This window comes from Parambassis ranga, chromosome 10, assembly GCF_900634625.1.
Source record: "Parambassis ranga chromosome 10, fParRan2.1, whole genome shotgun sequence".
In the NCBI taxonomy this organism is placed as follows: domain Eukaryota; kingdom Metazoa; phylum Chordata; class Actinopteri; family Ambassidae; genus Parambassis; species Parambassis ranga.
In genome coordinates this window covers 5,823,169-5,836,539 of record NC_041031.1, presented here as the reverse complement: position 1 = coordinate 5,836,539, position 13,371 = coordinate 5,823,169, and the positions used below count along the sequence as shown (strand labels likewise).

At 41.7% G+C, this 13,371-nt stretch overlaps 1 protein-coding gene across 1 annotated transcript in view; it reads left to right on the top strand.

Annotated features, from left to right (window-relative positions):
- Window positions 1–13,371, top strand: part of aff2 (AF4/FMR2 family, member 2) — a 111,560-nt gene that overhangs the window by 91,446 nt on the left and 6,743 nt on the right. Inside the window, exons 12-22 of the mRNA XM_028416076.1 lie at window positions 93–198; window positions 293–443; window positions 589–804; window positions 1,808–2,012; window positions 6,048–6,678; window positions 6,757–7,124; window positions 7,227–7,342; window positions 11,125–11,371; window positions 11,714–11,847; window positions 12,386–12,449; window positions 12,990–13,126. Of these exons, the coding sequence (XP_028271877.1) occupies window positions 93–198; window positions 293–443; window positions 589–804; window positions 1,808–2,012; window positions 6,048–6,678; window positions 6,757–7,124; window positions 7,227–7,342; window positions 11,125–11,371; window positions 11,714–11,847; window positions 12,386–12,449; window positions 12,990–13,126 (2,375 nt within the window). The remainder of the gene's footprint in view (window positions 1–92; window positions 199–292; window positions 444–588; window positions 805–1,807; window positions 2,013–6,047; window positions 6,679–6,756; window positions 7,125–7,226; window positions 7,343–11,124; window positions 11,372–11,713; window positions 11,848–12,385; window positions 12,450–12,989; window positions 13,127–13,371) is intronic.

Sequence of the window (13,371 nt, the reverse complement as noted above, 5' to 3'; positions counted from 1 at the left end):
AGATTTTCAAGAGGTTTATGACCATTTCTCTTCACTGACTGTCCTAATAAAAGGTTTCACAGAATGTATTTCTGAAATATTATTTCCTCTAGCCGGAGCCTCCTTCTACTAACAAGTGGCAGCTTGACAGCTGGTTGAATAAAGTCCAAGCTCAAACCAAACCCTTAGTTCCCCCACAGCAAGAACATCATGGCACAGGTAACGAGACAAGAAAGAGTCTATCAGTGACTACATACATATACAGAGAAACAGTTTATTAGAACCTATTTTGATCAAATGGTCTCCCTCTTAGGCTCCATCAGTCAAGGTCAAGAGACGTTCTCCTCAGGAAATGAAGCATCAGGAGTGGGTACAGCTGCCAAGACCAAGCCGTGTGGATCCAGCAGCACCCCTGTCCCAGCAGCCCCTGCAGTGGAGCACAAGGATACAAGGGCAGGCTTCTGGTAAGCGCTACAAGTGCGGTGTATCGGTAAAGTCACATAACTGCTGAATAAATAAAGGAAACACCAACAGATGGGCAAACTCACTATAGACTGCAACTGACAAAAACAAAATCTGTTTTCTTTTTTTTTTTGGTGCACTGTGCAGCCCGGGCAGGGAGAAAGCCAAGACCAAGCTCAGCCAGAAGACCTCAGGGGAGAGCCAGAGGTCGAAGATGAGGCTGTCGCCGGGCCTGTTGTCTGGACCGGAGGTCACAACCCCAAGGAGGAACACCACAGGGAAGAAACAGCCCAGGCGGACAGAGAGGTCAAACAGTGTGGAGGATAATCAGAACCAGACATGGAGCAGAGCAAACCAGCACAGGTGAGGAAGGACTTTAAATAAAACAGCTGCATTTCCTTTTCCATTGGTATTTATTTTTCCATTACTTACACAGACTGCCACTCTTTATTGTTTTTAGATTGATGCTGATTGGAACCTTCCCAGAGAATATGTTTGAAATTATGCAAAGTGCCAAAATAATTTTAAGTCGTCGGCAAAAAGTTGCTCAAAAGTTGAGCTTTATTCTATTAAACTAGCCTATCGATAAGGTTCATGCATTTATGATAACAGGTGACAAAAAAGAAATATAAGATTCATTTATCCCAAAGTCATTGAACATGTTCTCTTATTTTATATTATTGATTTTAATCAATAATATATTTTAATGACAAGCGGCTCTTTAAGCCATGACTTACAACATCTCGGAGCTTTGTGTGCATCTAGTAATAATATATATATATATATCTTTTCTAATCAATATAATTAATTTTAACTTCAGTGGAAAAACAAGACTTCATATTTATGGATTAGTGACTGTCTGTAAAAACTAATATAATGCCTGTTACGCTCACTGTTTGGACTCTTCCTATCCTTCCAAACACCGTCACTGTATTGACAGCATTTTTGGCAGCGAGCCAGTGAAAACTGTCACTCCCATGTCTGTGGAGAGAAAGCTCTGATTGAGTAGAAGACATGTCAGTGAACAGCTTGACTTTGGGCTAATTTATAAAAACACATTGACTCCAGCTTCCTCTCTTTATTTTCTGCTCCCTCTCTCTCTCTCTCTTTCCCCTCCTTCTTTCCATTTTAAGCGTCCCACATCCAAACAAGTTTGGTTGAATGCATGCTGTTTTCAATTATTTCATGCTGTCTTATATTTTTTTTCATTTGAACACACATTCACCCCCTGGAGTCAGCCAAGGCAAACATTATGTGCTGCTGATTGTCAGCGTACAAGTGCACACCAGCAGCTGGGGGCTGCAGTGCCTTGCTCATGAGTGACTCCCATTCAGACTCTGCTGCTTATTGTGTTTGCTCCCGTTAGCCCTGCAGTGAGAGAGAAGGACCTGTTGCCTCCCCCCTCCCTGGAGCATCAGAACCCTCCAAGGCCGCGAAGCAAACCCCCCAGTGGGAAAACAGCCCCGAGGAAAGAACCTCGCAGTGCTACCAACTCAAACAACAGCACAGTCACTCCACCAGCAGCACTACAGCAAACCCCTGTGCCAGTACCTGCTGTCAGTGTAAACCAGGTTAGTGTGTGTGTGTGTGTGTGTGTGTGTGTGTGTCTTTTGGCAGCTCCAGTACATGACTCAGGCACCACATCCCTTCACTTGTAAACATCTGGAACACAGATCATGCCCAGGTCCTACACATATGCAACACATTGTCATTGTATCCTATAATGAGCATTTTATCTTAAAGGCTCCCAAAGATTTGTCAAAGTCATACAACTGTACAGCAGAGAAATGGATTATTACTTAACTCATTCAGCACTGACTAGTGCCATTGTAAAAGAGGTCAGGAAAACTTTTTGAACACAGTTTGAAACAAGAACAGCTCAGGTAAGAAAGCCTGGTGACTGTGTGTCACAGGCAGTGGTGGAATGTAACTAAGTATTTGTACTTCTTTTGTACTTAAGTAAAGATAATAGTGCATACTTTATACTTTTACTCCATTACATTATGCAGCTATTATCTGTACTTTCTACTCCACTACATTTCTACAGTGTCTGTAGTTACAAGTACATTTATGAATTCAGTTGTGTTCATACAGCTGTGCTGGACTGATGTGAGGTCAGACTCTGCATGGAGGTGGTGTCACGCTGCCAGCTGTGTTTCTATAATGAGCCTGAGTCATGATGCCAGTGCTCTGGCTCAGTGAGCTAACTAGTTAGCTGCTGTCTGCTAACACAGGTCCATCCATTAATGTCTGATTAACATGGATCATAACATGAATCTACAGCAGGAACACTGACACAGTAAACATGCTGAATGCCTGTCTGTTATCAGCAGCCTCTCTGTTCACTTGATGCCCACAGCCTGCCTCAGGACACACAGACCTGTCCAGAGCTACTTCTGGACTGAAAAAGTAAATTAACTACACATGGTCAATTTTAATTTTAAGATGATTTCTTTGATTATTTTAACCTGTTCATATCCTTCGCAATGGAAATCAATAATATATATTTGTTGCGTGAGTACTTTTACTTTTAATACTTTAGGTACATTTAAAAGTACTTAAGACTTTTACTTAAGTAGGATTGTTGATGTAGCACTTCTACTTTTACTGAAGTACCAAGCTTCAGTACTTCCTCCACCACTGGTCACTGGGAGCAACATCCTGTCCACACTCAAGCATGTTGATCCTGTATACAGAGTCTGTATATTGCAGTTCATGTGATTTCTCTCAGTCCAGCATTATCATTATTTAGGGGTTTTTCCTTTATAAGAACTTAGCCAAATGAATAGTTACCCCCTCACTCTCCTGGTGAGGTTAAACTTTCCTTATTTTCTTATGCTTAGGTGGTAAATTAAAGCTGAATTACTTCAGTGGTATTTAATTCGACCTGGAAAGCTTCAAGAGAAATGTTTTCTCTTTGGTATCCTCCTAGAATCTGTGAAACTCTCCCAGTGTGATTCTTTGGCCATCCATTCATTGTTTTTGGCATTACGCATTGACAGGTTTCAGGTCATACTGTGCTAGTGCTTCATAGCCATATTAAGGCATAAAGGGGTCAACAATATACTATGTAATAACAATGTTTTTACAATGTGACACAGGCCAAGAACAGAGGGATTTAAAGCAGTCTGAAAATGAATCCAAAGTCATAAAATAGCCTATAAATGTTAATGTTTTGTAACTAGAGAAAAAAAGTTTCATGATGAGGGGAAAAACAAAACAGCAGCAGTCAGCATCCCTTCACATAACTCATTGTGGAATTTCCATGCTGTTTTGGTGCCTCTCATTTGCTATGAAAACCGATTTCCCCGTCCGTTATTATGCTTGAGGAGAATATTCTTGAAGAACGCAAACAAATTAACGAGCAGCACATTAACAGACAGCTGTCATCGTTATTAAAAAGAGGAAAAATAATGAGCAAACAGCATCTCATCTGTCAGATAGCCTGAGACAAAACTCCAAAAAAAAAAGTGACCCGACATGACATGACATGCCCGACCCTGACATCTGCCACCTCCTCATCAGCGGGCTGAGCTTCAGTCGACCTGGCAGCCACACAGAGTTCCAAACTTTTAATTCATCCTCACAGGGCATATTATTAATTATTCAGTGTCTACTTATCATTATTTTTTCAACAATAATTGGCTTCAGGGAAGTTATATATAAGACAGAAAATCATTATCCCCTCATCCTCTAATGTTAATGTAGTAAAATAATGCAATATTTAAGGTTAGAATGTAGAATCAAATTGAACACAATATTCTGTGATCACCCTTCCTTTCAACAACAACCTGACACTGCACCTAAAAACATCTATATATAAAAACACACACACATATATATATATATAACCCTACTGAAAAATCTGAAAATCCAGAGAGCAAACATCTGCAAAGTGCAGTGTGAGTGCTGTCACCGTTTGATCCTCTGCCAGCCTTCACTGTGCACAACAGCTGGCAGGACCACTAATGTCAACAGGGAGAGGAGGTGAACTTTCCACAGAACGTGGCTGAAGAAAGGAAAAGCTTTTTGCCACCAGAGTAAATAAGAATTATACAAAGAGACAGTCCCCCCCCCCCTTTTTCTTTTTTCTTTCCTTTTTCAACAAAACACAACGTGGCATTTACAGAGAATGGATTTTTGCAGATGGCAACATGAATTGGAAAGAGTCCAGAAGTTTGGCGTCTGCCAAGCGAGTGGGTTCTGCTGAAGACTGGGAACGTTTTTTTTTTCACTGCATCTGCTGCTGTAGTTTCTTGTGTTGGTGTTGCACAAACAATGCTGCTCCTCACTTCTTCTTTGTCTCTTGTGGAGGATAATTGATCTGAAATGAAGCGTTCAATATCAGAGGGTCAGTTTGGATTGGAAGCAAAAGACAATGCCACAGATGCAGGTGTGCGGCACACTCAAAGAAGAAAATAAACAGGGGTTCTCCTGCATTCATCACTCAAGAAAAAAGCACCATCAGGATCAGACACTAAATTCTGTTTCTTCTAATTGAATAAAACTCCACAGATTGCTAGAAACCAATATTGTCTTTATAGCTAAAGCCAGTACGCATTCTTTATCCCAGTGAACATGGGTGCTGTGTAAATACTCCCATCATACAGTAGTAGTAGTACAATAGCATGTAAACTCTCTCGCTGTCACAGAGCGTTCCACAGCAGAGATGGCATCCTTATCCGTTTGAATTCCAATGCCACCTGCTTTAACCGGCTGTTATTTATTGTTACCACTTCCATTATGGCTATATTTGAAAGTGCATTACACGAGCAATCATCCTTTCATTAGCAGTTAGCACACAATACATAAGAGGCTCATTTAGAGGCAGCAACCAACCAATGATTTTAAAGTGGTGTCACATATAATCATCCATCCTACTCATTGCTTTGTTTTCATTTCCCTATTTTCATGTTTATTTTTGCTCACTTTTTTTATTTATTTATTTTTTGTAGTGTGCAATAAACACACAATTGCACGGAAAAAAAAAAAACAAATCTTTATTTTCTACGTCCCAACAGAGACGCAGGCACGCAGAAAGGTCAGAGGATTCCTCAGATGGACTTCTGACAGTTAGCATCTCAGGACTCAGCATCGCTGCTGATGATGATTATAATTGTGGACTTCCATTAGACACTTGGTGATCTACAGTATGAATAAAAGCTCTGCTGTTTTTATCTGAAGCTGTGCAACTGCTTCTGTAATGCATCTTTAAATTTGCATGTGACAAACAGACTGCCTGCGCTCCAGCGTGTGACTTGTGCGCAGTGAATATATCACTGACGTTCAAAATTAGACAGTCAAACATGTTTCATTTCACTTCACAGATTAGCAGAACAAGCTGGCAACTGGTGCTGCCGAATTTGCATGATATTATCACATTCAGTAATACACTGTATATGCTTAGCTTCTGGTTGTAACATTTGTCACTGGCAGGGTTTTTTTTTTTTGTTTAAAAGTGCAGCAGTGAATAAATGACTTCCTTTGATTTGTGCTAAAAACTTTTTTCCCACAGCTACAGTGGTCCTTAAAGGTTGTTGCACATTTATAATTTTGCTTTTTTCCCCCTTTTTTTTATTTGTTATATATTTGCATAAATATGACAGGACAAGAGGAAACACAGAGGTCCCAGCACCCGAATCACACCCAAGTCCAGAGAATTCATTGAAACAGATTCCTCCTCCTCCTCATCAGAGTGCCACTCGGATACGGAGGAAGCCATCAAAATCCCCGCTCTGCCGCCTCAGACGACACGCTCTGCCATTAACACGCAGACTCTGTCCAACGCGCACATGCACGCGCCTCTCCTCCCATGCCTTGGCTCTGCTGGCAGTGCGGGGAGTCTGGGAACGTTCGGAGGAAAGGGACTACGAGTCAAAGATGGTAGCAATGTGACCACTAATGGTAGCAGCAGTAGTAATGGTAGCATCATCAGTGGCAGTAATGGCAGCAGTAGTAGCTGTAACTCTCTAAGCATTAGCAACATAAGTGGTTCATTTGGTACATCTGTTCCAGATCCTGGAGGGTCAGAAGGTCAGAGCAAGGACCTGGAGTCCATGTCACCACCTTCCAATATGGGACATGAGGTGCCTCTTTCTCCCTTGAGAGAATACCCTGAGATCCAGAGTTTATGGGTGAAAATTGACCTGAGCTTGCTCAGCAGGGTGCCCGGACAGGGTCTGGCGGAAAGATCCAGGGTGGCAGGTGCAGAAAGGGACAGGAGTGAAGGGAGGGATGGTGAGAGACAGGGGGAAAAGGAGAGAATAGGTGTGGCAGAGAGAGAAAGACAGAAGCAGGAGGAGAGAGAGTGGCCAGGGCTGAGAGAGAGACAAAGGCTGGCGAAAGGGGAGAGGCAGGAGGAGGAAGAAAATGAACAATTAGTGCAGGACAGAGAGAGGCAAGGTGACAGAGACAGATTAACAGAGAGAGAGAGGCAGACGGACAGAGAGGACAGAGAGAGATTCGGAGTGGGGGAGAGGGAGCGGACGACGGCGAGGGACAGAGAGAAGATATGCCAAGGGCTGGGGGTCCTGGACAATCCCCCTGTGCAGGAGCAGAGTAATCCCAGGCTGGCTGGGAGGACGGAGAGAGGAGAGAACGGAGGTAAACACAGAAGGCAGGCGGCTGCAAACATGGTGGTTCCAACAGACAAACACACCAGCAAGAGCAAGAGGAAACACAAGGTGCGGAACTGGATTTCCCTCCTGAAATTCTTTTCATATAAGCCATTTGTATATTTGACTCCCTCTCGTCTCTCTGTGTTTTGCTGTCTTCTGCATTCCCAGTCGGACCACGGAGAATCATCAGTCAACTGCAACAAGAAGCTGCGATTGGACAAAGACTGTCTGCTCCTCCCACCCTGCATCTCTCCAATACACAACCACAAGAGCAGCTCCACAGAGTAAGCACACAGACACAGACAGCACGCAGATTAGCAAGAGCACAGACACACAATTTGATAGTGTTTTGGCTTCTCACTGTATATTTTATTATTGTACTGGCACCTGCCCACAAACAGTGGCCTCATTATATCAGAATGTAAGTTAGTATCACAGAGATCACAGGAAATACAACCGAGATTCATCTGAAATTCATTTCAGTTTAAACATTCAAATAAGATGTCAAGTGGAGCTGCTCTCTGATTCTGGTTTCGGGCGTACAGTCTAAAAATGGGCAGATTAAAGGTTTTTTGTTCTGCACTATGAAACAACTAGGAGAGCCTTGCAGAGGACCTGAGAGACCTTCCTGGCTTGTAGATAAGAAACATGTCAGACTAGTAGGCTGCTGCAAGACCATGAAGTGCTGAAAAAGACTTTAAATCAATACACAAACTGACAGGCAACCAATGTAAAGTCTTCAAAACGTGTGTTCTCTCTTTCTGGTCGTGGTCAGCGGGGCTCAGAATCAATTGTTACCGATTTATAACTTTTATAGGTAAACCATGCAGTGTATGTGGCACTATGTCTGCTCTCTGTCTGACTCATCCAATACTACTTTATGTCTGCAGTCACTGGCAGCAACTGAAGGCTGAACACAGAATTATTTTTGTGTCTTATAAGCAAACTTGGAAATGTGATCAATCTTTTATATAGCTGTTTATTGAACAAAAAGGTTAAGATGAGTGTTTTTATTATACTTATAACTCTCTCAAATACATCTGCAAACATGGAGAAGGATCAGATGGAAGTGTAACACTTGCATTGCTTGGAGATGTCTCTGTTATAGGGAGGAGACTTTTTTGTCATTTAAAATGTACCTTGCAGTACCTGCTGTAACCTGGAAAAAGGCTGATCCTCGCCTCCTTTACACTAAACGCCCTGCCCTCATATGACTGGCACTAGTGAAGGTAATCAGACAAGTATTTTTAGGAAGGCTTAAAGATTTGAATGTAGCAATGGGGCCACTAGACAGGCGATCTGAGTTCACTCAGTGACACAGGAACGGCAGGCCGTGAATTGCAGCTTTCTGTGTGAATTATTAAAAACATACTAAGCTGGCTGTCACTATAAATAAGCGTCAGTGTGACAACTACAGAGGAAGTATTTTTTTTAATCATCTCAGCGTTATCAAAGCGCATACAACAGCAAGAGGTGGAAGGGAAATGAGGGGAGTGACCTGGAGTTGAACCTGTGACACTGTTTTGTTTGTCTGTTTATGATCCGGATTTGTATTCCAGCTGTAAACTGGATGATGCTTAGACTCACTTAGCAGTCTCCTGAGACTCCAGACAATCTGTACTGGGGTCATATTATGACTGCAGGTAATTAGAAATGACCTACATTTGCCCGTATTGATATATATGAGTTTCCAGGAAAGTCTTCTTCTGTTCAGCATTTGAAAATCAGAAAAAAAGAGGTGGATTCAAATATTTATTCAGAGCCATAAATAGACTGAAAGCACATTTTAACTGTTGAACTCGACACAAATTTGGGTTCAAGATGACAGTTAAATCAGTTTTTTTAAACTTGCATGTCACTACAGTAATTATTAGCCTTGTGACATCAGATTGTCAATCAGTGGCTGACGATTTTTTTTCAAATACTTTGCAATAACTGTATTTTACTGTGACTCTGTGGTCCAGCAGTAAGTCTTTAAATAACACCATACTGGTGCTCAGTAAATTTAGGCCCCGTTCACACTGGACAAAGTCAATCCAGCTAGAGTAGGATTGTATCTGGACAGCCTTTAAACTGGATACGTTCAGACTCTGGACACTCTCACACGCGCTCAATTCGGCTTAATCCAGCTTGTTTGTTGTCCTCCAAACCGCTAGGTGGCGCCTCGTAATATACAGAGTCCTCACAAGGAAACCAGTGGTAGTGGTTGCAATTCTGAGGTATAGTGTTTAGCTTATATACAGTAGGTGCTTGTAAATTCTTGTTACCATGGCAGCCAAGAAAATGGTAGAAAAGCCTGTTGCAGATAGGATAGGAAGTTTGTCTAATGTTTTTTGTAAACGGAGTGGTTTTGACCTCAGGATTTACCTTGACCAAAATGCAGCTGAAAACAAAAGTACCGGTTGACTTTTGTGGATGTTTGTTTTTTTGTTTGTATATAAGCTCATTCAAATTTAAATATGGAAAATGTAATAAGTGTTTCAGCCGGCATGTTGAGGCTGTGAGGAGTCAGTGCATTTGCAGGCACACTTACATGCAGTACAAGCTGTTTAACATGCTGCAACTGAGTGGAAACAGATGTCTGTAGTGTATCCTGTTTATAATGTTTGTAAGTTAGATAATAAGGAGGCTTAAGCCCAGAAGCTCATATATTTCATGAGTCTTGTGTAGCTCAACTTTATTCCTATATATAATATTAAACATTAAACATATTTTATTAACTTATACATTACAGAGGAAAATCCAACACATACTGTGGCCATTCTATGCTAATCAAGTCTTAACTTATTTAAGGAACCATGAGAGCTTTCACCTGCTTGTCCACACACACATAACAAAATACCAGCAGCATCCACTTAACAAGCAACACACAAATACACCCAAGCAAAGCCACACACACACACACACACACACAATCAATTATACAGACACAAAAGTGTGCACACACACACACACGCTCTCTGCAGCAACTAATTAGTCTTTGTCTCCCTGATTTTGTATATTATCACTAATGTCGGTGCCCGGGGCCTTGTTCTGCGAGCTCAGCAACTTTTCTCGCTGCATCAAACCCCCAGAGTTTCCAGGCAGAGCAAAAAAAAAAAACATAAAAATATTATCTGTTGTGTTGCAAACAATATGAGTCACAAGAGCTACAATAAGGCGGCTGAGGGAATAATCATTACCGTGCTACCAGGGAAGGCAGAATTACAACATTTTAGAAGGAAAACACCGTGTCATTCGGCAAATGCAAATGAAGCTGCAACAACAGTGGCAGATCTTGTTAGTCCAACACATACAGGCAGGGTTTTATAAGATGAGCTTTTTTCCTTTTTGGTCCACATTGGTGAAATATTAAAGCCTGCAAAATCTATTATCTAGATATACTCTCATCAGCAGGCAGTGGTGGAATGGTGGGGGCAGGATAGTCTGAGATAATAGACAGAAGGCTTGGTCTGTATGTATATGTATGTATCTTGCCTTCTTAAGCTTCACTAGACGTCAATTTTGGCTTTCCATTGTTTATGGTGTGTTACTTTCGATGGGAATCGAGGATTAATTAACAGATTACATTTTTATACCTCTAAATTCAGTCATTGAAAAGTCAACTCTGACTAAACAACAATGTGTAATTGATGCTTTAATAGAGACACATTCAATTCTTAGCTGAGAAGGCACTTTGAATTTGATGTCTCCACCCAGGATCCACGCTTCCATCACAATGGGAGCATGCAGAGTCATGTGACCTGGGAATGAATGCAGAATGTACCCCTTTACCAAACAGCCCTACAAACAGGTGAAAGTGAAGGGGTAGAGAATGGGTGCTATTTATGTCACTCTGTACAGGAAGCTTGGGCTTGTTTCTCCTGTTAGACCATTATGCTTTCAGTTTTCTTAGTTTTCAAATATCATTCTTCATCTGATTGGTCCCTGGTAATTCACTGTTGACATATTGATCATAAATCCTAAAACAAACCATTTAAAAAGACAATATGCTCAGAGCTTATTCACCAAATAAATGAATAATCTACCTGCCTTGTCTACTGTGTGTGTGTGTGTCTCCGCACAGTGGTTCTCTAAACAGGAAGCAGTCTCGGCGGCGTGAAGAGAAGCTGCTCCCACCCCTCCTCTCCCCCCTCTCAGACGATCCACCACGTAAACGAACCTGTGATGGTGCCTCCTCTCTCAACCCGGAGGGCAGCGCTGCTGGGATGCCCTGCTCCACCTCTTCCACTACCGCCTCCTCCTCCTCCTCCTCCTCCTCACACAGACACAGGAGAAGTGAAGGAAAGGCATCACATGTGAGAAATGGAAGTGTAAGTGCTCATGAATGAACATAATTCTATTTAAATAACAGGGAGTCGACGTGGATCTTGTACTATGACGGTGCTATGGATTTTGGGCGTTTGACTGTATGAATGAGGGAGCGGATGTGGCACCTTTACCACATCTCATTCTGTCTGCTCCCACTTAAAGCCTTGACAGCACGAGTGGTGCTGTAATTCAGCTGGCAAAATGAATCCATCACTGTGAATGAGGAGCCAACAATAAAGTTTAAATAGCAAGTCGATGAAAACTGCACATTATAAAACAAGTGAATACTATCAGAAGCACAGATTTCAACTCTCTCTCTCTCTCTCGCTCTCTCTTTACTACAGGAAATGGATTCCCACGCTGAGAAGCAATGTGGGGAAGGTTACCATGCCAACGGCCACTCAGACTCTGAGGTGTGGTCAGAACAGCTGATGGACTCTGCAGAACCTCGCAGGCCCAAACTGTCCTTCAGTGACACGTATGTCAAGCGAATGCACTCGACTAATAACACAAAACAGAATATTGCAACAGTTATTGACTGCAATGTCACTGACAGAGTGGCAATGTGACTGTAATTAGAGCAGCATAACTCATCTCCTTCTGTTACCTGAGGTTCGCACCTTCACAGGTCTGAGGAGTCTTAATTGGATTCACTAATACTCCTCCTTCGGAGGAGTATTAGTGACACAACGTGTCTTATCTTGCTATGGTAACACTTTATTTTAACAATGTCTACCTAATTATGTAGTGATACAACCTGTGTAACAATATGTAATATCACATAACACAACGTCCAGTTACCATGAAAACTGAAGAGATAATACTCCTGCATTGCTCATGAAACAACATGTTTAGTTGTTGTACTAAGGTTACATTAAGCCTGAGGTAAGCAGGCTAATGTATATAGCTCACTGCAAGCTACTTGTAGTGATTATGTAAATCACCTTCCATCACGCAGGATGTTTTTTGTTAAACAATACGTCAGAATTTATGTTCTTTTGTTCCTCTGTTTCCAGAGTCCACAGCGCCGACTACTACATGCAGGAGGCCAAGAGACTGAAGCACAAGGCCGATGCTTTGGTAAGACAGCGTGCGGCTCCACATACATATTTTCCACATACAGGAGGCAAAGTGAAGGCAGATGGTTAGATAGCAACATCTGATTTAAAAACACACAGTGTTACAGTCTAGAAAGTAATTATTTGTGCATTGTAAGTCTCCATAGAATGAAAATCTACTTCATATCAATAACTGCACTGTATAATTTGTGTTATTTATTGCACCATTTTTTGTCTCCAAGGGAACATTGCATTCAAGGACTGATGATGTCTGCAAGATTATACAATATCAAAAGAATTATCGGATCCCCCCCCCCCCCCCCCCCCCCCCCGAACAATGAAATGAGATTTATTTAACTTGTTATTTATCTTATGTTTACGCGTTGTTTCCTCAGATTTATCTGGGGATTTGCATCTTCGTGGGAGATTATTCAAAGAGAAGGCTGTGTGTTTCTGCCACAATGCTAAGATGTTGCTTGCTCCATCTCTTCATCTTTTTCTCTCCCCTCTGTTTCATTTCTTTTATCTTTGTCACTTTCTCTCTGTCTTTCTTTTCCTGCAGATGGATAAATTTGGTAAGGCAGTGAACTACGCAGACGGCGCTCTTTCATTCATAGAGTGTGGAAATGCTATGGAGAGGGATCCACTGGAAGCCAAATCACCGTACACAATGTACTCTGAGACTGTGGAGCTTATCAGGTATGGACACGCTTTTACTACTTTATTACTTCCCTGATGAGTTTGTAGCATGAAACTACCATAATATCTGCACGGCTCTATTAACAATACCGCAAAGCTATTTTAAAACAGTACAATAGGAAGAGTAGTCATAGCAGTTGCTGCAATTAAAGTAAACTTTGTTAAGGTATGAACATTGTGAAGGAGAGCGTGTGTGTGCGCTCATAACATCTATAAACATGTCTCCACTTCCTAATGAAGCATAG